Here is a 27667-nt window from a genome sequence, read left to right as displayed (position 1 = left end):
ACTAAATTTATAAAAATATAATAATTGTACTGTAATGTTACAATGGTTATGATATTACTAGATGATAGGAATATTTCAGCTCCTTCATAATCTTATGGGACCACCATTGTATATTGATTCATTTTTTACTAAAATGTCATTATGTGGCATGTGACCGTACATCCAAGACCCAGTGATTGAGCTCCTGCTGAGAGCCTTTCATTACACTAAAAAATGGAGATACCGAAGAGAATAAAACAAGTCCCTGCCCTCAAGGAGTTTACTGTCTAGTTGAGCTATGACATGGGGTGTTATCCTGTTCTTTATCACATGTTAGTGCTATTCTACATGGGAGCTTGGAACTCTTCTTGTGTCGTTTCAATTTCCAGAGTGATGAATGATCAATAGGACACAATGGTTAAGAGTTCAGGAGCAAACCTAGTTCATATCCCACTTCTGCAGTTTACTAGCCATTTTAGCCTCTATTTCCTCATCTTTAAAGTGGGAATAGTTATATCTACCTCTTACAATATTGCAAGGGCTGACTTCAATAAAGTTTATAAAGTGCTCAGAACTGGGTCAAGCATATACTAATCACATAAGGGAAAGGTTGCTATAATTCTTACCAAGTTGGCCTATGACACAAGCCTTTGTGGTATTTTTCCCTGAAACTGTGACCTCAGAGCAGCCCTGGGAGATGTTTCCTAGTGGGCAAGGTCCCAGCATTGTACTGTCAACCTTCCCACGTTAGTTTAACCTGAGCAGGATAGGGGGAGTTAAAACAGAAAGCAACAGTGAGTCAGAAAGTCAACAATGAATGCAAATACGTACAGGGCTTCCTCTGCACAAGGATATGGATTTCCACATCCATGTTTGGTTTGAAGTTTGCTGTCTCTAGTTTGCTTCATTTCCTGGCAGTCACTAGAGGCAGAACGGAAGCTGGAAGTCAGGAAGGAATTTCCATGTAGTGACCACATACTATGTGCCAAGTGCCATATATGTATGCACATTCTCTATCTTTACAACATCCTTGCCAAGAAGATATTTTTATTCTCACTTTACAAATCAGAAAGCTGAGACTAAGAGGTTAAGTAACTTAACCGAAGTTGCATGGCTAACCCAATGCAACTCCAAAGCTTGTGTCCATTATATTGAGTACCCCTTAGTAAATCAAACCCATGGAAGTCTTGACCTAGTCCAGCCTGATCTGTTTGCATTTCCCCCTCTACACAATACACTCCTTGGCCCAAGGGGTCTATGGTAGAGATGGAAACTTCAGTGAGCTTGCAACTCTATTGTTCTAATACACCTCTTCAGGTCCAGGATGAGGTAAGGCAAGCAAAGTGCTTGGCACAAAATGTAGAGGCACTTACTCTCAAGTTTATGTGCGTACAAGACCACAAATTTGCTCACCCTAATCCCAACCCAGCCCCTCCTGTTACTTGTCCTGTGATGTGGCTAATGGGATACTCTAGAGGAAACTACAAAGATCTTCATCACCATGTTAACCAAAATAGGGCTGGGACTGGCTTGCAGGATGTTTTATACTACTCCCCTGTCAATTTTTGCATGTTGCCATTTCTGGTTAGCATCTGTCCCCAAAACGATTCCCGCCCCTCCCCCCGCAAAACTACCTTTTATTATTTTTTCCACCAGATTTTCTCTCCAAAACTACCATGTAGCCACACAAACAAGAAGAGAAAGAGGTCACTGAGATCCTCCATCAAGGCTAGAAAATTGGTTTTAACCAATTTACTAACTCCACTCTGTTGGAAGTGGCTGAGTACAGGAGAATTGGGGAAGATTGGTGCACAGGACCTACCTCCTTCTTGAGATGTGGGGAATTGCACTTGCCATTGTTGCAGCCCAGGCCAACCCTCCTTATCTTACAGATGAGGAAACTGAGGTCTTGAGAGGGTAAATGACTTCCGTGAGCTCACTTAGTTGGCCAATACTCAATTAGAGCTAGAACCCCTATTTCCTTCTCCTAGCACTTTTTCCACACTGGTCAGGGAAATGGGGTCCACCATGTACATCCTTATCTTGACCGCATTGCTACCACCTCCACCACCAACTCCTCAAAGGAGGCACCATCCTGACTATAGCTGTGCCCATTTTTCTCTCTGTCAAAAGCCTGTTCATGTAATTGAATACCAGCAGTGCAGTACATGGCCCACCTACATCAGAATCCTCTAGAGTAATTAATTGAAAATGAAGATTCTTGGGACATTTCCTAGTTCTTCTGAGTCAGAAGGTGATTCTATCACTAGCGTTTGGGAACTACTAATCTGGATTTGGGGACATTTATGTCAGTGACTTATTCCGTTTCTGGTATTCCTTTTGTTTTTCTTTCCTTTGGGGCATTAAGTCAGTATTGTATTATCATCTTATATTTCTAGTTCTCAGTCAAATTCAACAAGAAATGAAACTCACTGTATTCTTCATCAGACTGTAATTCGGCCAAGATAGAAATGGGAAAAGGGAAATTTCAAAGTAGGAGATACTCGATTTTCTCCTACTAAATCGGGCATGTAAAAAGATCCCTTATCTACGATTGGTGGGTTTCAAGTCTCTTCTCAAAGACAGTGAAACACTTTTAAGATTGTTATTTTAAGTTGTACCCAAATTATTTCCAAATGTATGTCAGTAGTCTCTTAAAACTTTTTTTTTTTTTTTTTTTTGAGACAGTGTCTTGCTCTGTCTCCCAGGCTGGAGTGCAGCGGCATGATCTCAACTCACTGCAACCTCCGCCTCCTGGGTTCAAACGATTCTCGTGCCTCAGCTTCCTGAGTAGTTGAGATTATAGATGCCTCCCACCAAGCCCGGCTAATTTTTTTGTATTTTTAGTAGAGACGGGGTTTTGCCATGTTGGCTGGGCTAGTCTCAAACTCCTGACCTCAGGTGATCTGCCCACCTCAGACTCCCAGAGTGCTGGGATTACAGGCATGAGCCACCACACCAGGCCTCTTAAAACTTTTTCATAAGAATTTGGTTTGGCCGGATGCGGTGGCTCAAGCCTGTAATCCCAGCCCTTTGGGAGGCCGAGACGGGCGGATCACGAGGTCAGGAGATCGAGACCATCCTGGCTAACACGGTGAAACCCCGTCTCTATTAAAAAATACAAAAAAAAAAAATAGCCGGGCGATTTGGCGGGCGCCTGTACTCCCAGCTACTCGGGAGGCTGAGGCAGGAGAATGGCGTAAACCTAGGAGGCAGAGCTTGCAGTGAGCTGAGATCCGGCCACTGCACTCCAGCCTGGGCAGCAGAGCCAGACTCTGTCTCAAAAAAAAAAAAGAAGAAGAAAAGAAAAAAAGAATTTGGTTTAGTGCTTTAAACAAAGGGTACATAATGGTGGGCATGGGCCATTTCTGTGAGTATGCATGTCTGCCACTCAGAGGGTTTCAGAAAATTTGAATTAGTTGCCAGTATTTAAAATCAGATTTCAACAATTTAAAATATAAATGTTTATCTTCTATTTTAAACATTTAAACTATTTTCACACTGGGCCTGTCACATACTGCCTGTTTGTGCTCTCCCGAAATTGATACGTCGAAACACCAATCCCAATGTGATGGCATTTGGGGGTGCGGCTTTTGGGAGGTGATTAGGTGTTGAAAGTGGAGCCGTCATGAATGAGATCAGTGCCCTCATAAAAGGGGTCCCAGAGAGCTCTCTCACTTGCTTTCCACTATGCAAAGACACAAGGAGAGGTTGGCATCTGCAGCTGGCACCAGAAACTGACCATGGTGGCATCCTGATACCAGATGTTCAGCCTCTAGAACCATGAGAGATAAATTTCTATGGTTTATAAACCACCCAGTCTGTCTATGGTGCAGCCTGAAGAGATTCAGACCGGGCCACAGACACACAATGCAATAATCTGGTGCATAGAGGTGCTCTCTTAGGCTATGGCATATTAAAGATGTTTGTAAAATATTTAACATTTCTTTTTTTTTTTTTTTTGAGACGGAGTCTCACTCTTCACCCAGGCTGGAGTACAGTGGTGCCATCCCGACCCACTGCAAGCTCTACCTCCCGGGTTCATGCCATTCTCCTGCCTCAGCCTCGCGCGTAGCTGGGACTACAGGTGCCCGGCACCACACCCAGCTAATTTTTTGTATTTTTAGTGGAGATGGGTTTTCACCATGTTAGCCAGGATAGTCTCGATCTCCTGACCTCATGATCCGCCCGCCTGAGCCTCCCAAAGTGCTGGGATTACAGGCGTGAGCCACCATGTCCGGCCTATTTAACATTTCTTTTCTGAGAGGTGGGGTCTAGGTATGCTCCTCTTGGATCTGGGAAGTCTTAGTGACTGCTCTTATCAGTGAAATACGAGAGACAAGGCTAAGCTAGGCATACACTGGCTCATTTTCTATCTGTTGGGACACGTGTTCAGGGCAGTGAGGCACCATGTCACAAGGCTGGCTACCCTGAGAAGGGTATGTGATGTGAGAAGACCAAGACCATGCTGTGAGAAAACCAAGCCACGTGAAGACGCCCTAGAGAAAGAAACACCATGTAGAGAAAGACAAAAAGGTCAAGGAGCACTAAGGTACCAGATACACAAATGAAGAAGCCATTCATTTTTCATCCCCATGAGGTGATGTCATAAGGATCAGAGATAAGCCACCCAGCTGAGCCCTTCAGGAATGCCTCACCCACAAAAGTGTGAACAAATTAAAATGATTGTTTTAAGCCACAAATTTAGAATAGACAACTGAAACAAGAGGATGTCTTTCCAGCGCGCTCTGTTCTGACCCCCGTTCCTTCCTCTGGCTTTACTTCAATTGTTTTACATCCTCGCTCCTGTAGGAATTTGGGTCATAATCTTTATTTAAATTTCGGTCTGGAGAGCCTTGAATTATGTAAACTTTTGAAAATTAAAATTTTTTTGAGACAGAGTCTCACTCTGTCGCCCAGGCTGGAGTGCAGTGACACAATCTTGGCTCACTGCAACCTCCGCCTCCCGGGTTCAAGTGATTCCTCTGCCTCAGCCTCCCAAGCAGCTAGGACTACAGGCATGCACCACTACACCCACCTGATTTTTGTATTTTTAGTGAAGACAGGGTTTTGCCATGTTGGCCAGGCTGGTTTCCAGCTCCTGGTCTCAAGTGATCCACCCACCTTGGCCTCCCAAAGTGCTGGGATTATAGGCATGAGCCATCACGCCTGGCAGGAAATTAAAATATTTAAAATAATAATATACATATATACATATGTGTATGTATATGAGTATATACATGACAAAATTAAGTTGTAAGGTCAAGAATGATACAGAGAGCACATAAAATGTCTACTTGAAATACTTTACCTCCATGGGTCCCCTTGCTCAAGGTAAAGAGACCATAAGGTCAAGAACTGGTCATCCCTGGCAATTGATGTTCTATCTATATAAAGGCAGCTCCCATTCATCTTTGACATGGATCAGTCTATGAATAAGACAGCTCAGCTTTTGTGTTTTTTCTTTTGGGTGTATATTTATGTATCTTATAATGTTCTTGAAATTTATTCCATGGCAATACAGCCTGTGGGGCAAGTGAAATGTCTTCTTTGTTGAAGCCTGTGCCTTATTCATCTTGTTCCTCCAGCTCTCAGTAAATGTTTGTTGAATAAATGAATGAACAAATGAATGTGTGTTAGTCACTGAGGGTACAAAGACAAATGAGACACAATCCCTGCCCTTGAGGAGCTCACAGTCTGTTGAACACAGGCAGCAAATTAAATGCTGGTCATGCCTCCTGGGTAGCACATTCTTTTATTCAGAAACACCATTTCATCTGTGCTTGGCCTCTGTTCACACCCATATCCAGATGAAACTACAAGATGTGTGAAAACATGCCCTGGAGGAGCCCCGACTGGGGCAAGGGGCTGCAAACCACCTGCTCTGAAGAGACAGCCTCTCAGTGTGGAAGCGAGTGCATGGGGAGGACAAAGAGAGGACCCACCCATAGCAGCTGCAGGAACAGAGACACAATTACTCAGAATCACCCTCAGGGACCCATCAGAAAAGCAAGAACAAAATCACTGCCGCATCATTCCATCAGGCTGTACTTGCACAGACCACAGAAATGCAGCGAGGCTACTTGATCAGCACCACTCCTCAAAGCTGCGGCTACAGCCAAAAGATTCAGGACAGACACCAGAGTTTTGCTTCGTTTTTTAAAAGAGATGTGAGGAAGGCCCTGATTATAATCAGCCTGCTCCCCTCCCACCTACCGTCCCCGTGCATTTCAAGGAATTGTCTTTTTTCCTTCTCTAGTAGGGCTGGCAAAGTGTCAGCTTGTGCATTTTTCTTTCTCTCTTTCTCTTTCCTTTTCTTTATTTTCTCTTTATTTTTTAAGACAGGGTCTCACTCTGTGGCTCAGGCTGGAGTGCAGTGGCACAATCACAGCTCACTACAGCCCTCACCTCCCCAGCCTCAAGTGATCCTACTGCCTCAGACTCCGAAGTAGCTGGGACTACAGGCATGCACTACCAAGCCTGGCTAATTTTTTAGTTTCTGTAGAGACAGGATCTCCCTATGTTGCCCAGGCTGGTCTCAAACTCCTGGCTGGGCTGAAACAATCCTCATACCTCAGCTTCCCAAAATGCTGGGACTACAGGTGTGAGCCACTGTGCCTGGCCCCCTTTCTTTCTTTATGAGGTTGTTAGTAAAGTAGGACAGAGGGGAAGCAAAGATCTTTGTTTAATCTTAGAGATAGGTGGCGGCTCATTCTTGATTCTCCCAGTGAGTTAGGGTATCAATGTCAATATATTGATATGATCAACATTTTACAGAGTGTTGATTAACATTCATTTGGGTTTTGAAGATTTCTATTTGTTTATGTTAAATAACAAAAACATGAGGTTGTCAGGAAATTGTTAGGGAGGGATGCCTTTGCTGTCCTGTCAATTTCCAAGCACCAGGGAGGCTGAGCTATAGGCAGAAATGACTTTCCGTGTGCAAAACAGAACCTGATGAAATACTTAACCAGTAGTTGCTGCCTTTGCTCAATAGATTCTGAATGCCTTCAAATAGAAATCCCAAAAGAAAAGGTAAAAACAACAGCAATGGCAACCAAACTCCTCTCTTCTTCATAGTCTAAAAGTTTATCAGCATCTTAACATTTTGAGGAAAAAACATTATCTTTAACAGAGTTCATTTTCTTCTTTAATACATTGTTTTTTAGTCCATTTCCACATTGGAATTCAAAAAGTAGACACAAACTCACTGTCTTGGTAATTAGGCAAAAGGATAAGAATTGATATCAAATATTATTAAAATTAAATAGCAGCTGCAGAAACTATTAATAACAAGTGGTTATTAACTTGTACATCTTATGTACTGACTGCATGCTTCATCCAATTCTAGCTGAAGAGATCCACTTTCTAAAAGGGAAGAATCTATGTCTTTGGGAAAACATAACTTGCTTGCTAATCTTTGTTTCTGTCCTTCTAAGTTTCACAACCTTTCTTGGATCTGTAGAGTAGTTAGACAATACGCTTAGCGGTTGAGTGTTTTCTGTGTGATCTGCTATCCTGATGATTTCAGTACATTTAAATCTAAAATCTCATGGCCCAAGACTTCTGTCTTTAGATAGGTGCTACAATGTTAAGTGAGTAAAAGCTGTACAGTAGTCTCCCCTTATCTGTAGGGGATACCTTCCAAGACCCCTGGTGGAAGCCTTAAACTGGCATCCTATGTATCGTATGCATGAATTTCTTTTTGTTTCTTCACAATTCAGTGGATAGAAGATTCATTCTTACCATAGATCTTAGCAACCTCAGCATACATCTTTGTTGTTGTTGTTTCCTTATTAAGTTGAGAACTTTCAGTATTTCACTTAAAGGAATCAATTTACAGCTTCTCTTTGGCATATCCTGATTGCCAGCATCACTACTCTTGAGCTTTGGATCAATTACTAAGTAAAATAAGAGTTACTTTAATAGAAACACTGCAATGTCAGGACAGTCCATCTGCAAACCAAGACGGCAACTAAGGAGGGAGTGTCTGCAGTGTGGAGACACGCTGAGTTTATGTCCCTCTTTGGGACAGCGTGTGGGAGGGTATGAGATTTCATCATGTCCTTTAGAATGATATGCAACTTAAAACTTATGAATTGTTTATTTCCGTAAGTTTTCATGTGATATTTTTAGACTGAGGTTGATCCTAGGTAACTAAAATGGCAGAAAGTGAAAATGTGGATAAGGGGACGCTACTGTATTGCCCACCCTGCAGGACATGACTAGAAGGTGAAATAAAGAAAGCATGTCAAGACAGCATGCTTGGTCTTCCTGCTTTGGAGGGGTTTGAATCAATACCTTAAAACCCAGGGCAGGTACAGGGACAGTGGTGTGCAAAAGCAGAGCTGGCATGCAACATGGATTACTGGTTCCAAGTCAGCAATTACTAGGACCCGCTTGGTTTGCATAATCTTGTCCCTTAATCTAGAGTGCTGAGAATTTCAAATGGAGACAGTATGGGTAGAATTCCTGAAGCATAAGGCCCTTTCTTCCCCAATTCATGAAGATAATTCTATCATGATAAAAATCATAGACTCAAAAGAAACTCTGAAAGCTTGTATTGTCTATGCTACTGATTTTAGGTAAAACCATGTATGACCTATCCATACAAGAGAGAAACTGTGCTTGTTTTTAAACTTTCGAGGAAATGATCATATTGAGCCCTCTCTGATAACGTATCCTGATGTTTAATTACCTTTTCTAGAAGGAAAATCCTGGTATTGTTTTAGAGTTAGTCAGTAGTGGGTTCAAATATCTGTGCCGTCACTCTCTGATCATGTGATTATCATCAGATTACTGATGCCAAATCTTAATGAACTAATTTGCAGCATGGAAATAACATCTCCTTACATCATGAGGTGGTTTTAAGGAGTAAAGAAAAACATGTGGCCTGGGTGCGGTGGCTTATGCCTGTAATCCCAGCACTTCCAGAGGCTGAAGCAAGTGGATTACTTGAGCCCAGGAGTTAGAGACCAGCCTGGGCAACCCCATCTTTACAAAAGTACAAAACTTAGCTGGGCTGGTGGTGTGCACCTGTCTCCCTAGCTACTAGGGAGGCTGAGGTGATTGCTTGAGCCAAGCAGGTCGAGGCTGCGGTGAGCCATGATCATACCACTGCACGGTAGCCTGGGTGACCCTGTCCCAAAACAAAATACACGTGCAGTACCTGCCATAGAAAAGGTCCTCAAAGCATGTTACTTCCCTGTTCCTATTTACCTAACCTGACATCTCATATTGCGTTCCTAGTGCCAGAGTAAGAATGTTCAGTGGCTAACCACTCCCTAGGGTGGTAGATAGCATAGCAAAACTGAAAGATTTGGCATACACTTTAATGATAAACTGGCTTGCCACCCTCGGAATAGCAAGATAAAAGGGGAAGGCATTTAGTGTGTCACACCAGGTTGTGGGAGAATCAGTAGTTCCTGAAAATTCTTTGTTCCTGAAAATTTGACATTGTACTTGGGACTCTGGACAAAGTAGCTTTATGTCAAGTCCCCTAAATAGTAAGGAAAGACAATTTCTTGGAAAATCAACCTCAACTACTTTGCAGTATTGGGTGAGAGGGCGGGAAACATGATCCTGGTGGAAAGCTGCAAGTTACATACACAAATGGAAGAGGAAGGAAAGTCTGGATTTGTGGATGAGACAACGATAACAGTCCTGGATGAGCCACACTGGGAGCACTGCACAGTAGGTAGAGGAGCTTTGAGGTCTTGGATATGTACTACCAACAGATGCAGGAGATTCCTCCTTTAGTGGTGGCTGTACTTTCGTTAGGGCTAGGATGTTTCTGGACCCACAACTGCAGTGTGATGCAAAGACCTTCAACATGACACGGGAGAACGTATTTTAAAAAGAGATCTAGACTTGAAAACTGGTCTCCATGAGCACAGTAAAATTAACTTGAACTCTCACACCACATTTCTGGGAAGTGGGACTGGCTGAGAAAATGTTAGAATAATTTTCAAATATATAAAGAATTACAAAGAGCAATGTTTGCAACTTCAAAGAAAGGGAGAGCTGGGCATGGTGGCTCATGCTCATAATCCAGCACTTTGAGAGGCAGAGGCAGGAGGATGGCTTGAGACCAGTTTGAGACCAACCTGGGCAACACGGTGAATTCCAATATCTACCAAAAATACAAAAATTAGCTGTGTGTGGTGGTGCCTGCCAGTAGCCCCAGCTATTCTGGAGGCTGAGGTGGGAGGATCACTTGAGCCTGGGAGGTTGAGGCTGCAGTGAGCCATGATCGCTCCACTGCACTCCAGCCTGGGTAACAGAACGATACCCTGTCTCAAAAACGAAATAGAAAGAGAGATTCCAAGTGATGCTCAAATTATGGGAGGCGTGATTCCAATTTGATTTGAGAAGAACTTCCTGACAATAAGAGTAATTTATTAAAAATAAAGAAGAGGGGAAGGGAGGAGAGGGGGAAGGAACAGGAAGGGGAACAGGAAGGAGAAATTGTGGTGAATTTCCTACATATCTTAGATACAAAAGCAGGTATCTCTTTACTATAAAATGAGCATAGTCATTTCTGAATATCGAAGAGCTGGTTTTTATCTTTCCATCATTGTTTCATGCACCAAAGAGATATTGTGTACATAGCTTATGCCGGGTACGGTGTTGAGGTCTAGCATGATAGGATGACAGACACAGGCCAAGTACTCAAAGAGTTTACTGACTGCTGCCTGATGCTCAATAACTGGTTGTTGAATAAATACGTAAATAGAGATAAATTAGAATACAATGACATAAGTATTAATAGCTTCTTCCATAGTACTTTGTTTATATTTCTAACTATGGGAGTGCTTTGCAGAAGATGTGCTGTTTGGGCTGCATCTTGGAAGAAGATTATTGGTTTGCAGGATGGGCACTGAAGGGATGGGACACACAACCCCCCCCCCCCCCCCCCCCCGCCACACACACACACACACACCCCTCTCCACGCACGCACACACACACCAGAGGCATGGTGCCTGGGCTGTTTGGTCACTGAGTACATGGTGATTGGATTACAGGTTATATGGTAAAGGTTAAGAAGGTCAGTGATCAAAGGGGAGGTTAGAGGAGAATGGAGTACATAAACCCTGGTCCTTTAAAGTATCTCTTGAACTCCTAGTGACTAACACTTTACTGTAAGTCAAGTCCTTCTGTATTTAATACTCCCTTGATCTGTCCTGAAAATGGGACACTCCTTCTTGGTCCTAACTTGTAAGTTTAAAAAAACAAAAGAATCATAACTTATTCTAAAAGATAGGTGTGAGTGAGGAAATTCTTCATCTAGGGAATATTTTTAACATCAACATCAGCTATTCATGAACATCCCTTCTTTTTCAGAAGTGATGCACTTGGGAGCATGATACAGAAAACTGAGCAAGCCTGGCATTGGCTTCTACCCAGAGAGTGGTGGAACCTGGTGTAGGAGGTAGATGAGAAGGATTTTCAGTGAGGTTGGAGTCCCATAACACAACAAACTTGTCACTGAGCCCCTGTCAACTTATTTTGTTGCATAAAAATCTCAGCTGAGCACAGGGAGGAGGTGACTGTTGGAAATCAGAAGTTCAGGGAACAAGCCTCTGGCAGACACTGGCTTTTAGAGCTTAGGCTCTCTCCCACCAGGAAAAGATATGAGTGAGAGAAGAAGAGGCTGGGAGCTGCAGTAAATCAACTCAGAAAAGCCTTCCCTGCGATAACTGTGTGTGAGTACCTTCTATTTTTCAGGCACCGTGCTAATGCTGGAAGACAAATATCACACATTCCCTGCCTGCAAGAGTCCTATGTTTTCCTCATGAGGCAGACATTTCCTCGGGGAGACAAATTACTAAGCATGAGATAAATATGAGGTCACTAGAAGGGCCCCTAACTTCCCTTAAAAGGGAGAGGTTCAGAGGTCAAGAAGCAGGGGACTCCAGAGCTGAGACTTAACAAGGGAAAGCGTTCCAGAGATGGTGGTGAGATTCAAGAAATGGACTTGTTTGGTGTGGCTGGAGTTTGTTGTTTGTGATGGGGCAAGTATGGGGGCTAAGACCGAAGTAGAGAGAAAAGCGGAAAAGCATGTTACTATGGTATTGGAATGTCAACTGTAAACCCTCACAGCCCTGTAATGGATGACGCTGTGGCAGAGCACCCAGTGTCATGAAGCTGTGAATCGAGGTCCCATGTCCTCTGCATACACATGCAGGCCATCATCCCAGGGCTCCTTCCTATCACTGCAATGCTTATGCTGAAAAAAGCAGGGATGAGCACAATTGTAAAGAGTAATCAGTGTTGTGACTAAATAAACGAACGACACCTGCGCATCCTGTTTTGGGAAATGAGTCAAATTAGTGAAACAAGTTGAATAATCACTGCCAATGCCAATCTCAGCCACTGCAGGGACACTGGTCATTTCTAGTTTTAATGAGTGGCTTCGTGATCAGTGTTCATTCATATGAGTGAAGGAGAATTTTAGGTTTATGTTTTATTTTCAATCACACATGTAATACATCATCATTGTCAGGGAATTAAATAGTTTTGCAAAAATAAAAAACCTAAAGTTACTCTAAACATAGAAATGACCGTTAATATTTTGGTGTTATATACTTTCAGGCTTTCAGAAGTACATATATTTACCAAAGCTATTATTTCCTCTCTTAGTTTACATTTGACTTTTTAAGTTTTTTCCCTTTGTCCCCCCTTTTTTGAAGGAGGAGCTAGTTTTGCTATATGGCCTGAGTTTTTATTTGATTCCTTTTCCCCACCCCACCCAGGGGATTTCGAAGGTGTAGTACCTGTCTGAAGTTCCTCTGATAGTTACTATCAGATGTTTAAGTAATACTAATACATGTTTAAAATCTATGTTCTAAACCTCGGCTTCCCCAGTTATGAATATTGAGGACAAATAATCCATTGATTCACCCCTGTGTCCAAATAAGAAATTACCATACTTTCCTCCTCCAGCTTCCCACACATACCACCCCAACCTCCCAGTTTTTGTTATTCTAGTTTAAGATTGTTGTCCCAGTCTAGTCTAATTCAGTTATTAATTCTCATATGTGGACCTCTTGTTTCAAGATTAATATTTACATTCTTCTTAGAAATTGTTGTTTTAAAATGTTTATGTTCCTCCATTTCCACACTCTTGATTCATCTCAGTTGTCATGGAGGACATCAGCACTCTAGAGTCCTTCCCTGGCTGAAAATATCTTCTTGCTGCCTTCACCTACTATGGACAGCTTGGGCTGATAAAAGATTTTAGGAATCATAAAATCACCATTCTCCCTGAAAACCACATAGACAAGTGTCATTGGTATCTTTTGTTTTCCAGGGGTTCCACTTCTTTGTCCAAGATTTTGAGAAATGTCTTTTTCTTAGAGTTAATATTCAGTAGATCCAAGTGTTTTTCTCTTTTCATTAAGTCCATAGTAAAAGCCTTTGAAACTGGAGATTTTTTTTTTTCATTTAAGGGAAATTATCTTCCATATAAATTTTCGAAATGGTTTCTGTTGCCTTGATTCTAATTTCTTCCTCATCTGCTTCCCGTTGTGCATCTGCTGTGTATACTACGTCCATGTTCTTAGTCCATCTTTTTTTCTTTAATCATTTTGAGTTGCCTTTTTCAGAGTCCCTCTGAACTCTGGTGAATGTCTCAAGTTTGTGCTGATCTTATGAGTTTCTAAACCATCTTATGAGTTTATGACCTTATGAGTTTCAGCATCATCTCAGAATATTTTTGCAAATACAGACTTCTTAGCCAGACCCAAGACCCACTGCATCAAAATTTCCTACATTTGACCCTGGGAATGTATATTTTATGCATCTTTCCCTACCTTTGTATTTCTTCTTTTTTTTTCTATTTTTATAGAGTTGGCAGGTACACGTGCAGATTTCTTACACACATGAGTTGTGTAGTGGTGGAGTCAGGGCTTTTAGTATACTTGTCCCCCAAATAGCGAACACTGTACCCAATAGGTAATTTTTCAACCCTCTCCTTCATATTTGTCATGATCATGTCGCTTAGGGAACCACTGTCCCACTTTTCTAGTTTAATCTGCTTCGTTAAGGGATGATTCTCCTCTTTACTGCTTTTCATTCAGTTTTAAATTCTGCAATGGAATTATTTGCTTACTTATATTCCTTTTATAAGGTACCTTTTTTTCTCAATCTGTTACCTCATTACCTGCCTTTCAGCAAGTTTGTGGTTTGAATAATTACTTTGAGGATACATTAAACTTTTGTATTTCTCTTGTGATCAATCTCTTCCAAAGTATATGATTCTTTAATCTTTTGTATGTTATGTTTATTCCCTCCTTTTGTGTTGAGGAACTTTCTTCATTCCATGTTTGGGACCTACTTTGTAACTCATTCTTCAGTGGTATCTTAGGTGACTTCTCTGCATTCCCAGGCACTCTTAAGCTGTGACCTGCATGATACGTATTCACGTAATAAGTTTTGTCATTCAGTCCAAGGAACATGGAGAAGAGCCAAGTCTGTGAGCAGCCCCAGCAGTAGAACTTTGCCTTCGCGTTTTTCTACATATCCGGGAACTCTTGCATCAGGGCCTGTATCTCCATGTCTTCTGTATACTTAATCCAACGTAGCTACGTCTTGTGTCTTACATGAAATGTCTACCCATGCAAATTAGCTAGAACTTGCATGAGTTGGGATGATATCCTGTCTAGCTCCAGAATGGTTGTTTATTTCTTTTGGAATGGCAACATTGGTGACAATGGGGTTAGAGAAAAAATCCCCATTTTCATTGGAATTTTGTGTGGTTGAGCCATGTGCATTTTCTTCCCTACGCTACATGTTCCATGTTGTAGTGAGTTCTTCCTCCTCCTACAAACTGCCCTTACCCCTCCATCTTAGCCCTTATTAATATTCTTAGTATGAGAAAAGTTCTTAAAATAAACCTCTCCCATAGATGTTGGAGGAGGTTTGCAAAAAAAGTCAAGTAATAGCCAAAACTATACATAAACCCATCATTCATCTGCAGTTATGATGACATAAATTGTTCTATATCTGTGCAATGAAATATAAGCCCTAATTAGCCACATGAATCAATATGAATAAATATTAAAAAGAAAGTTGAGCAAAAGGGTCAAATAATGGAAAACATGCAGCAATGACCCATTCACATGAATTTCACAGGCAAAGCTACACAGTACATTGTTTACACTAGAGATATATGCATAGGTGGCAGAAGTGTTTGTTTTTCAAGTGGATAATGAACACAAGTATAGCATAGTGATGATTGTAGGTGGAGAGTGAAGGGCGGGGATCAGGGAGATGCACTCTAGACCTTTGAAGATGCCACTGTGTTCTCCTTCTTAAGGTCAGGAGCTAATGCACAGGTGTTTGTTTTCTTGCAGCTTTTCATAGTAATACTAATTTTTTAAATGATTTTTAAGTTTTGATGTAACTTAATTTCATTTATAATTTTAATCACAATAATTTTAATAACTCCTTTATATATATGTGATCATTTATAATACAAAAAAAACTAAAAGTAAAAATAAACCATGTAAGAATTTACCAAGGCTGGCCACTCACTGTCCGTTCTGTGGGCCCCTCCACTGTGGCCTTAAATGACCTTATGTCCAAGATAGGGAAGGGGTTTCTGCATGTCCAAGATAGGGAAGGGGGTTCTGCAGAGTACCATGTTCCTTCCACCCATCTATGTTGCCCAACTTCCTAATTTAGTGATTTTGTTTGTTTACTTTTCCAAAATTTCTTCCTTTTAACCTTTAGCAAACAACTGTGCTGTACTCTTAGGTAATGTACGTGTCTTTCCTCAATTCGAGGCTGTTTACGTGGCATCTGATGCAGGTTTCTAGATGCTTATAAAATGCCTTTGTTGAGCAACCTACTTCAGCACTGAGAAGCTTTTTCTTATTCCTCCTCCTCTTTGGATTACTGAAGGGAGGAAGATGGGATGCTTGCTTTCATGTGAGACCTTGCTCTAGAAACAAAAAAGATGGTTAGGGTTACACATAGGACAATATGACCAGTGATATGACTATGAACAAGGAAGAGCATCATTTCAGGCAGCACTGTGTGCACACCATCGTACCTACAGATGAGAACAGTGAGGCTCAGTGAGTTCCATGACTTCTCACTCTTGATGTCAAGGGCGAAAGCTAAATTCAAACACAGCCCAAGATCCACGTGCTGTGCACTACATCGCACTGCCTGATACTTTAAATCTGTGGTCAACTGAAGTTGAAGACACTTTCAGTCATTCAGCATGTATTTGTTGAGTACCTCCTATGTTCTGGGCCAGATTCTCATCACACCTAAAATATAGAATAGAACATGGGCATTAAAGAAAGAATTGCACAAATAATTATTAAGTAACAGTTGTGAATAAATTGCTTTATAATTGTACATAAGGGGGGAACCTAGATTACCAGGTTATGGAAAGGATTTATTAATGAAGTTGCCAATGATCTGAAACAATTGAAAAACCAGGAAAGCAGAGAAGCAGGGAGAATAGCAATGTAATAGAGGGCCTAGCCCATAGGAAGAACCCACAGACTAGAAATAAGTTGGTATGAAGAAATTAGCAGAAGCACATACTAAGGAAGGCCCAAGATGTGAAGTGATACAATTTGTAACATCTCCTAAAGCTACAATTAAGATTTTGGTTTCATCCTAAAAGTAAGGGCAAGTTTCTGTGGGGTTTAAAGACGGGAGGAGGCATGGTCATGTCTATTGGCTGTCTACTAAAAGAGTTTAAGAGAGCAGACCATGTTATTCCTGAGCCAAGATATAATCAGGAATTACTGATGTATATGAACTATTTGTTACATTATTATATATTTGCTTATAAATATATAGTATCTGTAGTAAGACTCTTTAAACAGGTGGAAATATGTCACCCACAGTCTGCATTTTGAAGATCGAAAATAGATCTGGCAAACCTTAAAAGCAATCCCTGGCATTCACAACTTTTTAAGCTGAAGATTTCTCTTCTGAATGGGAGATGTCAGGACCTTGGTGCAAGCCCCATCAATCAGGCCATCTTTGCCAGTCAGACTTTCCTGCCCTTCTGCCAATAAAAGTTTGGGCCTTGAACCCTGAATACCACTTAAGATCTTCAAGGGGCCAGAGATATGTACCATATGGCAAAATAAGTGGACCTTTATTTTAAATCAACATTTTATTATTATATAGTCTTATTCCATGATTTTAAAAGGATCCATTTAGAAGTTATTTTTAAGTATCAGAGAATTAATTTCAATGAAACTTCACTTGATTTCCTGCCATGTTTCCCCTCTTCCTCTGACATTTATCCATTGTTCTTCCATATATTGCGAGACTGCTGATTATTTTCCAGAACAATCCCACATGGAGTAACTAATGGTTTAATTGGCACCTGTTTATGGGGTATCTATGGCATGGGGATACTATCTATGTCTCATGCTTTGGATGTGAATGACAGAGACAGATGAGTCAGATTTTCTGCTTTCAAGAGACCTCAAGCCTCAGAAGAGGAGATCAGAGCATCCCAAAACATTGTGATGAAGGGCTACAAAGATGGAGAACACATTCTGGATTTTCAGAAGCAAGAAAGAAGCCAGGAGCACTTTCAATTATTTGGATCTCTGTCAGTAGGAATTATTTTTTCAGGAGGTCGTTTAAACACACACACACATACACACACACACACACACACACACACACACACACACACAGAGAAACAAAAAGCTGCAAGCCCATGCTCCTGAAAAATAAATCACATCAGAATTCTGGGCAGTCCATTCTTGTATTCCCTATGTAATTCCCTCACTGAGTCCATCTTTTTGAATAAATCTCTGAAGTAGCAGTGCATCTGTGGGGAATCATTCATGAGCATGTCAGCAGGCCACTGCATGGTTACTTTACAGAAGGGACCAAAATAGCTATTTTCTAGTTGCTTTCATTGTTGATTCGCTTCACTGTAAATGGGATATAAAGCTGGCTATGTTAAACTAATTATACCTAAGCATTTATATTCTGCTGCTAAATGGAATCATGTAGAAGGCATCCCCCTGCCCCAAAAGAATGGGACATGTAACCATAATAAGCATTTTTTAATTAGATGAAGCACCTTGCTGCCTTTTATGGAGAGTGATTTATTAGTCCAATTTTGCACCCCATTGCCATAACGTATCTGACTAACCAGGGAAACATATGTGGATCCTGCGGTATTAAATTGTGTTTGATACTCAGGATAAAGCCCCAGATACCTTAAAGTAACAACTCCTTCATTGGGGGTCTAGGGAGAGGATGGTGATCTCTGCTAAGCATCAATTTGTATACAGATTGATAAACGTTCACATTCCTCACAGATACACATTCCTAAATAAGCTGAAATGGCTCTCTTTCCCTGTTCTTGGTACTTGTCATCCTCCTGGAAATCTAAAGCAATGTAAGTCACTCCATCATCAGAGCAGACATACAGTATAACCTGGGATATACTTTGGGTGTAAAAATAGATCATCTTCCCCAAGCCTCCCCCTAACTTGGGACCCTGAGTTTTTGGCTTCTTTTAGGAGGTGACATTTCACTTCTTTCCCCTAAGTCATGGTAATTTTATGTCAATCCTGGTCCTGGAATGGTTGCTCCTGAGTTCCGTATGAGAAAACTTAGTTGTCATTTGCATTTTAGATTCCTGCAATGGATTGGCAGGCATTAGAGAGTTAATCCATCCTCTAGCGATAATTCATAAATATATACATATATCCATCCAATTCAACGGTGGAGCAGGGCGCTATTATTAAGAAATTGAAGCACCAGGTGTGATTAAGTAAGATCACACATTTCATTCTCTCTTTAATTTCACATCAGTCTTCAGTAGCTGAATCCATGGGCTCCCGGCGTGAAGTCAGCCAGCACTATGCATTTTTAGTATGCTCAGCAGAGTGCTGGCAAAATGTTTCCAAAGTAAGCCACCCTGCTGGGCTGTTGTGAGTCAAATTTGGTTTTTGCCTCCAAATTATTCAGTATTGCTAGACCTGGTTTATTAATCCATTCATCTCCCTGGAGAGTAAGACTTCTGGTACTTTTGCATCATTGATGTTCAATTTCAGCTAAAAATACTTTCAAAAATAGGACTACAATAAAAGATAAAGAAACAGTTAGGTTTCCAGGGGCCTTGAGTTGGTAGCAATGAGGAAGCATTGGTCAAAGGGCACATGCTTTCTGTCATGATAAGATCTGGAGACCAAATGCACAGCATCATAACTATAGTTAATAATACTGCATGGCACCAATCTGAAACCAGGAATGTAATTTTAAAAACTTATTCAATGATTTTTCTTGAGATTGTAACAATTCTGTTGTCATCTTTTATATCTCTGTGGCTGTCCAAAATAAACTGGTTCTCAAAATGTGAACCTTTTAGCTAAGATTTCAAAATAATAATAATAATAATAATAATACTGGTGTACTTGAAATTTGCTAAGAGAGATCTTAAGTGTTCTTACCCCACACACACACACACAAAGATAACTGTGTGAGTTGATACATATGCTAATTAATTTGATTGTGGCAAGCATTTTACAAGGTACACATATGTCAAAACATCACATTTTATACCTTAAATGTATTCCATTTTTACTTGTCAATTGTACCTCAATAAACCCGGGGGAGCAAAGAAATAATTAAGAGAAGTCTTCACAGCTTCCCTCTCACTCTCTGCCCTTGTTTCTTCTGCAGTTCTCCTTCTACCCCAACTCTGCTTCTAGGATTAGGAGTTAGAAATGGCATTAATACTTTTCCTTTGCCAGCATGTCCCAAGAAGCTACTTTTGTGGCATTCCTGATGCTATTTAAAAAATGAAATCAGGGTAAGGAGGCAATTCTCAGATTAGGGTTCCATTGCCGCATCTCTGCTGTTTACCAGCAAATAGCTTGGGCTCATGAGACTAAAGCAGCATCCCTGTGTTGAAAAGCAGGCAGTGGTCACTTGCATACCCAGCATAGCAATAAGCACCAGCACAGATGCAGGCTCTGGAGAGAAGAGTATTGCCATCCCTTCCCAGCCAGGTTTGCTCTTCCTTTGCAACAAGAGGCAAATCCCTACGACCAGTTGCGAGTCAACTGCATAGCATGGTGTAGGTTAATTCGTTCCACAAATACAGATTGAATACCCATGTGCCAGGTACTGTTCTAGGCAGCACTGAACATACATGATATCACTACTCTGATGAAGCTTATCACTGTCTATGACACGACCTCCACTTACTGCGCCATTCTCATCTTCTCCCCCAGTGGACTCTGTTAACATCAAGGCACATAGAATCACTTGCAGTGCCATGAACACCATGCTCTTTCCTGCTTCTGTTTATTCTGACCCATGTGACTGGGCAACCTCCCTTCTACCCCTTTGTCTGTCTAACGTCAAGCCAAATGTCAGATGTCACTTCCTCCACATGCCTTCCCTGGGCTTACCCCTACTTTAAGTTCACAGCAATATCTTCTTGTTTTTCATCCCTACTATAACCTTTTCAAGGGTAGGCATGGTGTCTTATTCATTATAGTTCACCTTCTGTTTGAGATGTAGTGGGTACTCAATAAATATTTGTTGAATTAATTATTAAATTCATTTATATCCTTGAATACAGTCCACATGCACTCGTCTGCCCTCCAGGTAATCCTTGTAAGACCCACAAGATAGCTCTTAAATAGAAAGCGGAAAATTTATAATCTTGATCACCTTAATTGTAGTCAGAATTAACAACTCCATGTAGTTTCTTATGAAAATCACCTTTCTTCCCTGGTATGCTTTTTAATAAGAATGGAACCCCTTGGCAAAATTAAATTGGAACTGTTAGAAATATTAGGTGGTTCTTGGTTGAAATCTTTTCTGGAGAATTACTAAGCCTGTGCCTTCCTTACCGCATACAAATTAAAATTTATTTTAAAATAAGGAGAAGAAGAAACAGACTTATAACTATCAAAAATAGACACGCACATAGATAAAAGTTAGAAGGAATGGGCAAAAATGAATGATCTTTCTTTGGGTAGTGGGATTAAGGGTACATTTTCCTTTTGTCAAAATGTTCTTTAGTATTTTGTAATTTTTAAGGAAAAAGTATTAAAAAGAAAACAATAATCTTCTTGAAAGAAACCTAAATGTATAGGAGGTTTTTATTTTACTCACGTGAGTCCAAGTGAATTAATTAAATGTTTCCACTGTGCAAATAAATATTGCCAGTGATGTGCTGTACAGAATTTTTTTTTTTTTTTTGAGACAGGATCTCACTACTATTATCCTCATTTTACAGAGAAGGAAACTGAGGCATAAAGAAGACAGGGTCTCACTCTGCCGCCCAGGCTGGAGTGCAGTGGTGTGATCTCAGCTCATTGCAACATCTGCCTCCCAGGTTCAGGTGATCCTCCCACCTCAGCCTCTTGAGTAGCTCTGACTACAGGTGTGTGCCACCACACCCAGCTAATTTTTATAATTTTTTTTTTTAGTAGAGATGGAGTTTCACTATGTTACCCAGGCTCATTTCAAACTCCTGGCATCAAGCAATCCACCCAACTCGGCCTCCCCAACTGCTGGGATTACAGGCATCAGCCACCATGTTCGGTGTAGATTTTTTTAAATCTCAGGACTTTTTTCAGCAAGATATCCGTGCATTCATTCAACAGATATTAAACATCCTATGTCAGACATTCTACCTGACACTTGTTTTCTCTGTATTAATAATATGACAAATGCATGCAGCACATGTCACCTCCCAAAACTGTTCATTCCCATACATTAGATCTATCTCTCACAATTTATAATATAGATAGGGCATTTGTATTTGTTAAACAAACACTAGCTGCTGTAACAAATATATTCCAAAAAGTTAATGGCTTAGTTCTTTCTCATTTAACAGTCCTAATCAAAGGCTGCAGGTCAGTGGGTGACTCTGTTCCACACAGTAATTTAGGACTCCAGTCTGACAGCAGCTCTACCATCTTTAAGGCACCATTTTTGAGATTGCTTTAGTCCTTGCTGCTCCAGCCTGACTAAAAGGCCTTGAACAAGTAAACACAGGTTATAAACATCACTTGTGTTTACATTCTGTTGGTAAGACCTGAATCACGCCTGCCTCAAGGGAAGTCTCGAAATTTGGTCTTCTCTTATGAAGGAAAGAATGGATTTTGGTGAATAGCTAGCAGTCTCTGCCACAAGAAGTATTTTTAAATTGCCATCTGTAAGATGGAAAACCTGAGGCTCAGAGAGGTTGACTTGCATAAAATCACCCAGCTAAACATCAACAGTTAAACAAGAACTTGAAAGTGTGGTTCCTGAATGCTAGATCAATGTCTCTTCTATCACTTGGATAGTAAAATACTGGCTTGGTGGAAACTTTACGCATGGATACCATGTGTACTGCCTACACAAATGTGAACAGTTATACCGCAGTCCAGGATTTTATATTCAGGTCTCGCTTTACTTGCTTCAGCCTAGGACAGAGAGAAGGATCCTTTTAGTAGATGAAGAAAAGCTAAATGCTATCTTGTAAACATTTTAATGTAAACAATGTGTTTGGCTTTCCACCAGCTCCAGAACATGACTGAGAACAGACTAATGAAATCCATACCCACGTCAAAAGCTGATGCACTGCCCACAAGCATGTAGCCAGGGATCTCCCTTATAACTTCAGTTGCTCCCTATTCAATGGTCCCTTTAATGAATCTTTATGAAGAACTTATTATGTGGTGGGCACGCAGCAACAGAGGGGACCCAGACAGACACAGCCCCCATCACTATGGAGCCCACTACAGACATAAGAACTAATAAAACGATCACAAATTGTGACAAAGAATGCTGAGAGAAAGAGTAATTATGGGAGGCCTATTTCAGAGACACCTCTGAGAAGGCAAAGGAGGGGGTTTTTAAGCTGAGTCCCAAAGAGTCGAGGAGTCAGTCAGGTGAACAGGAGGGAGAATCTTCCATATTGAAAGACAGTTTGAATGGCAGCTCTGGGGGAAGAAGAATGTGGCACATTGAGGAACTGAAGGCATTCTGTGTGGCCAAGGGTATTGAGTGAGTGGAAAGTGGTCAAGATAATAACTATTTATGTTTAAACCTCACAATCACCTATAAGATGGCTTATTATTATCATCCTCATTTTACAGAGAAGGAAATTGAGGCATAAGGAAATTAAATGGTTAAATAGCTTGCCTAATGTCACATAGCTCATAAATAGGAAGGCCAAGATTTAAACCCAAGAAGTATAGCTCCAAAGTTTACCCCTACACACTGCATTATGCTGTCGTACTGCCGTAGGAAGACTCAAAACCTTCCACTATCCACGAACAACTTTTTTCTTTCTTTTCATTTTTCCTTTTGAGACAGAGTCACACTGTTGCCCAGGCTGGAGTGCGGTGGTGCAATCTCCGCTCAATGCAACTTCCATCTCCCAGGTTCAAGCAATTCTCCTGCCTCAGCCTGCCGAGTGGCTGGGATTACAGGCATGTGCCACCATGTCCCACTAATTGTTGTATTTTTAGTAGAGATGGGGTTTCACCGTATTGGCCACACTGGTCTTGAACTCCTGACCTCAAGTGATTCGCCCACCTCAGCTTCCCAAAGTGCTGAGATCACAGGCGTGAGCTACTATGCCAGGCCTACCTTTTCTCTCAAAAAAAAACAAAAAACAAAAAAACAAACAAAAAAAAAACACCTCTCTTAGCAAGGGATTCTTAACCTGAGATCCCGGGATCCCTTTCTTTCTCAAGAAACAATGGAAAGAATTCAGGAGAGCTGATGAATTCGGATAAGAAATATAAAACTATATATATATATATATGTATTTCTTATATATGATATGTATGTTATATATATGATATATGTATTCATAAGCTTCTTGCTGAAATTCAACTTTTTTCTATTATAAATATAGGGTGCAAACCTCAATATTCTTAGCAATACATGTGACTTTGTCACCAAGTCACAGGTGATTTTTTTTATCACAAAGTTTGCTGAAGATATCTAGAAATATTATTTGTTTGCGCTCATCACTACTTCCAAATATGGTATTATTTCTGCCAATAATTAATGCATTGACAAAGACACACATGCATTGTTCTATCATAGATTTTTTAAAACTATTTTGGCCAATGATTTTTCAATGTAACGAGTTGATTTTTGTAATTTTCTATTTTCCTTTTTGCATTTAAAAAATTCTTGAAAGAAACAAAAAATAAAAACATTCTTGAAAGAAACAAAAAATAAAAACATTCTTGAAAAGAGACCCAGAGGGTTCAACAGGCTGCCACTGGAGTTCATGGCACAAGAAAACATTAGGATCCCTTCCTTTAACCCTTTCTATATTTAAGCTTTTGCCCTCCTTTCTCACAATGCTAGATTTCTAGAGTCGTCCACGTGAATTGCCTGTACTCTGTCACGTCCCATTTGTTCCATAGTCTGCTGTTTTTGGACTTTCAATCCCAGCTTCTTTTCATAAGATAGCCATTCTAATATCACTGTAGTTCTCTGAAGTTAAATCAATACTGGTCAGTATTTCCTTTCCATGACATCTGTAAAATTTTGCCACAGTTGATCATTTTTTTTTCTTCAAGGGACTCTCCTGCTTCAGCTTCAGGAAATTTACTCTTTTCTTTTCCTTACCTACTCTGCAGTTTCTTTACAGGCTCCTCCGCTAATCTCTCTTTTAAAAGTAATGATCCAGTGTTCTTGGTAAACCACACCTACTCCTAAGACATTTATGCACCAATATGCTGATGATTCTAACCGTAGCGAGTTCTTAGCTTTCTTCCTGATGCCAAGCTGTCCAATGAAAATTTTCACTTTTCTATCCCAGAGGCATCTCAAACTCAGACACCAAAGTTGAACTTATATATTATCTCAACCACCAAGCCTGCTCTTTTCTCCTGCATCTGTGTTTTGATTATTGCCATCACCCTCTTCCTAATCACTCAGGATTACCCTCAATTGCTCCCTCTTTCTCACTCCTACTTCTGCTGAACTCACATCTCTTATTGGTCTCCATTATGGAGGAAGGAGGGCTGATCTGGCCTGAGAATGATGTGTAGCCCTGGGAGAGAAGCAAATATTCTAAGTATAAGGGTTGGAACATAATATCAATTTATAACACCTTGAATTTTCTCTGCAGTTTTGATTATCTGGGCCACAACTTCTGCTGGGAATTCGATAGCTCAGTTATGAATGAAAATTCAAATGTTAGTGGATTCCTCTCTTTCTCAGAGTGTAGCATGTTGAAAAACAATCCACGTTTTTCTGCCAGTGTCACACAGAACTCCTTCCCTTGCTGACTAGGAGTTTCTGACCTTTTCATGATTGGAACAGGGTGAAGGGAGGGAAGTGGGTCAGGAAAGTTCTTACTTGATGAATACAGTCATAAGCTGACCCTTGCTCTTGAGGGCTGGCAACCGTTTGCTCTTTGATGTTTCTTTAGACACTGCCACCCTCCCACCACCCCCATTACTGGAGGTGACTCACCTATGGCAAATGCATCTGTGCCTTTGTACAAGTTTATGTTTCTGGAGTACTCATGGTATATATTTTTGAACTATGCTTTATGGTTTATACTCAGTATTCCAGCAATGCTCCAGCTTTATGACTGAGGTGTGTTTTTACTTTTAAGGGGCCTCCCCGGATAGCCCTTCACTTCTCCATACTAACTTTCTCATGCAAGATGGCCCAGCTCTTACCCACAAGAAATGCTACTGTAGCCCTTGCCCTGACATACTTGGGGGCAAACTGTCCCCAGCATCAAAATCTCTCATTTAGTCAGCCAACAGAGCAGTTAGCTAACCACAGCTTCAGGCTCCTTAGTTTTCTCACTTTCTCTCTTAAGCTCCTGGAGACACATATCACCTTGTTTGAGGGTCCTTTGAAGTTCCCTTCCCAGAGTTGGGGTCAGAAAGGAGTGCCTTCTTCTCTCCCTCAAGCAAATACAAGCAATTTAATATTTTTTTATTTCAATAGCTGTAGGAATACAAGTGGTTTTTGGTTATATGGATGACTTATATAGAGGTGAATTCTGAGACTTTAATGCACCCATCACCCAAGTAGACTACACGGTATCCAATATGTAGTTTTATATCCTTCACCCACCTCCCACTATCCTGAGTCTCCAAAGTTCTTTATATCACTCTGTGTGCCTCTGTGTATTCATAGCTTAGTTCCCACTTATAAGTGAGAACATATGGGTATTTGGTTTTCCATTTCTGAGTTACTTCACTTAGAATCATGGCCTCCAGCTCCATCCAAGTTGCTACAAAAGACATTATGTCATTCCTTTTTATGGCCAAGTAGTATTCCATGGTGTGTGTGTGTGTGTGTGTGTGTGTGTATAGATAGATAGATAGATACACATACACATCCCATTTTTTTTAATCTACTCATTGGCAATTGTGAATTGGGCTGTAATAAACATGTGTGCCTGTGTCTTTTTCATATAATAACTTCCTTTGGGTAGATACCCAGTAGTGGAATTGCTGGATCAAATGGTATATCCACTTTTAGTTCTTTAAGATATCTTTACACTGTTTTCCATAGAGGTTGTACTAAATTACATTCCCACCAGCAGTGTGTAAGTATTCCCCTTTCACCACAACCACACCAACATCTATTGTTTTTTGACTTTTTAATAATGACCATTCTTACAGGAGCAAGGTAGTATCTCATTGTAATTTTAATTTGCATTTTCCTGAAGTTTAGTCATGTTGAACTTTTTTTTTAATATATTTTTTGGCCATTGGTACATCTTCTTTTGAGAAGTATCTGTTCATGTCATTTGCCTGCTTTTTGATGAGATTATTTGTTTTCTTCTTACTGATATAATGCAAGCAACTTAAGAGATGAAGTACTCTTGCCCACTTTTCTTTATCGAAAATCTCCCTCTAAAACTTCTTCATTGAAGTATAACACAGGAAAGTACACCTATATTAATTGTACAGTTCACCAAACAATTACAATTTGAATACCTATGCAACAAGCACCCAGATCAAGAAATAGAACATTACTAGCACCCCAGAAGCCTTTCTTGTTGTACCCTTCCAGCTATTATCCCCCAAAGATAAATGCCAGATTCTAATAATAAAGAGTAGCTTCAACTGTTTTTGTACTTTATATAAACAAAATTGTACATTATGTACTCTTTGTATCTTCCTTCTTCAACAATTTCATCATGAGATTCATTTATGTTGTCTGCAATTCTAGATCATTTATTCGTTACTCAAAATTATTCAGCGTATGAGCATCCCACAATTTATTTGTGCATTCCTTAATTCTGGTATTTAAGTAGTTTCCAGTTTGGGACTACTCGACTATAACTGGACATGTCTTTGGGTGAACACATTTATGCATCTCTGGTGGCACATACTCAGGGTGGGTTTGCTGGGCCACAGGTCAGGTAGATTGTATTTATGCTAATTTGCTTGGGCTACCACAACAGAGTACCCTAGACTGGATAACAAGAGACATTGATTTTCTTACAAATCTGGGAATTGGAAATCTGAGATCTAGGTGTCTGTAGAGGTGGTCTCTCCTGAGGCCTCTCTCCTTTGCTTGTAGATGGCCGTCTTCTCCCTGTGTCCTCATATGGCCTTCCCTCTGTGCATGTCTGTGTCCAAATGTCCTCTTCTTATAAGAACATCAGTCATATTGGATTAGTGCCTATCCTAATCACCTCATTTTAATTTAATTACCTCTTTAAAGTTCCTATCTC

General features: G+C 40.5%; 1 protein-coding gene across 2 annotated transcripts in view; it reads left to right on the top strand.

Moving 5' to 3' along the window:
* SAMD12 (sterile alpha motif domain containing 12) overlaps positions 1-27667 on the top strand; it is a 497711-nt gene that overhangs the window by 272058 nt on the left and 197986 nt on the right. Inside the window, exon 5 of one of the 2 annotated variants that reach the window (XM_026454595.2) lies at positions 4376-4899. The exons of the other annotated variant lie outside the window; for it this stretch is intronic. Coding sequence (XP_026310380.1) covers positions 4376-4383 — 8 coding nt within the window. The 3' untranslated portion in view covers positions 4384-4899. Of the gene's footprint in view, positions 1-4375; positions 4900-27667 lie in introns of those variants that run through there. 2 annotated transcript variants of the gene reach the window in all.

Source organism: Piliocolobus tephrosceles, chromosome 7 (genome assembly GCF_002776525.5).
Source record: "Piliocolobus tephrosceles isolate RC106 chromosome 7, ASM277652v3, whole genome shotgun sequence".
Lineage (NCBI taxonomy): Eukaryota > Metazoa > Chordata > Mammalia > Primates > Cercopithecidae > Piliocolobus > Piliocolobus tephrosceles.
This window is presented reverse-complemented; position numbering and strand designations above follow the sequence as displayed.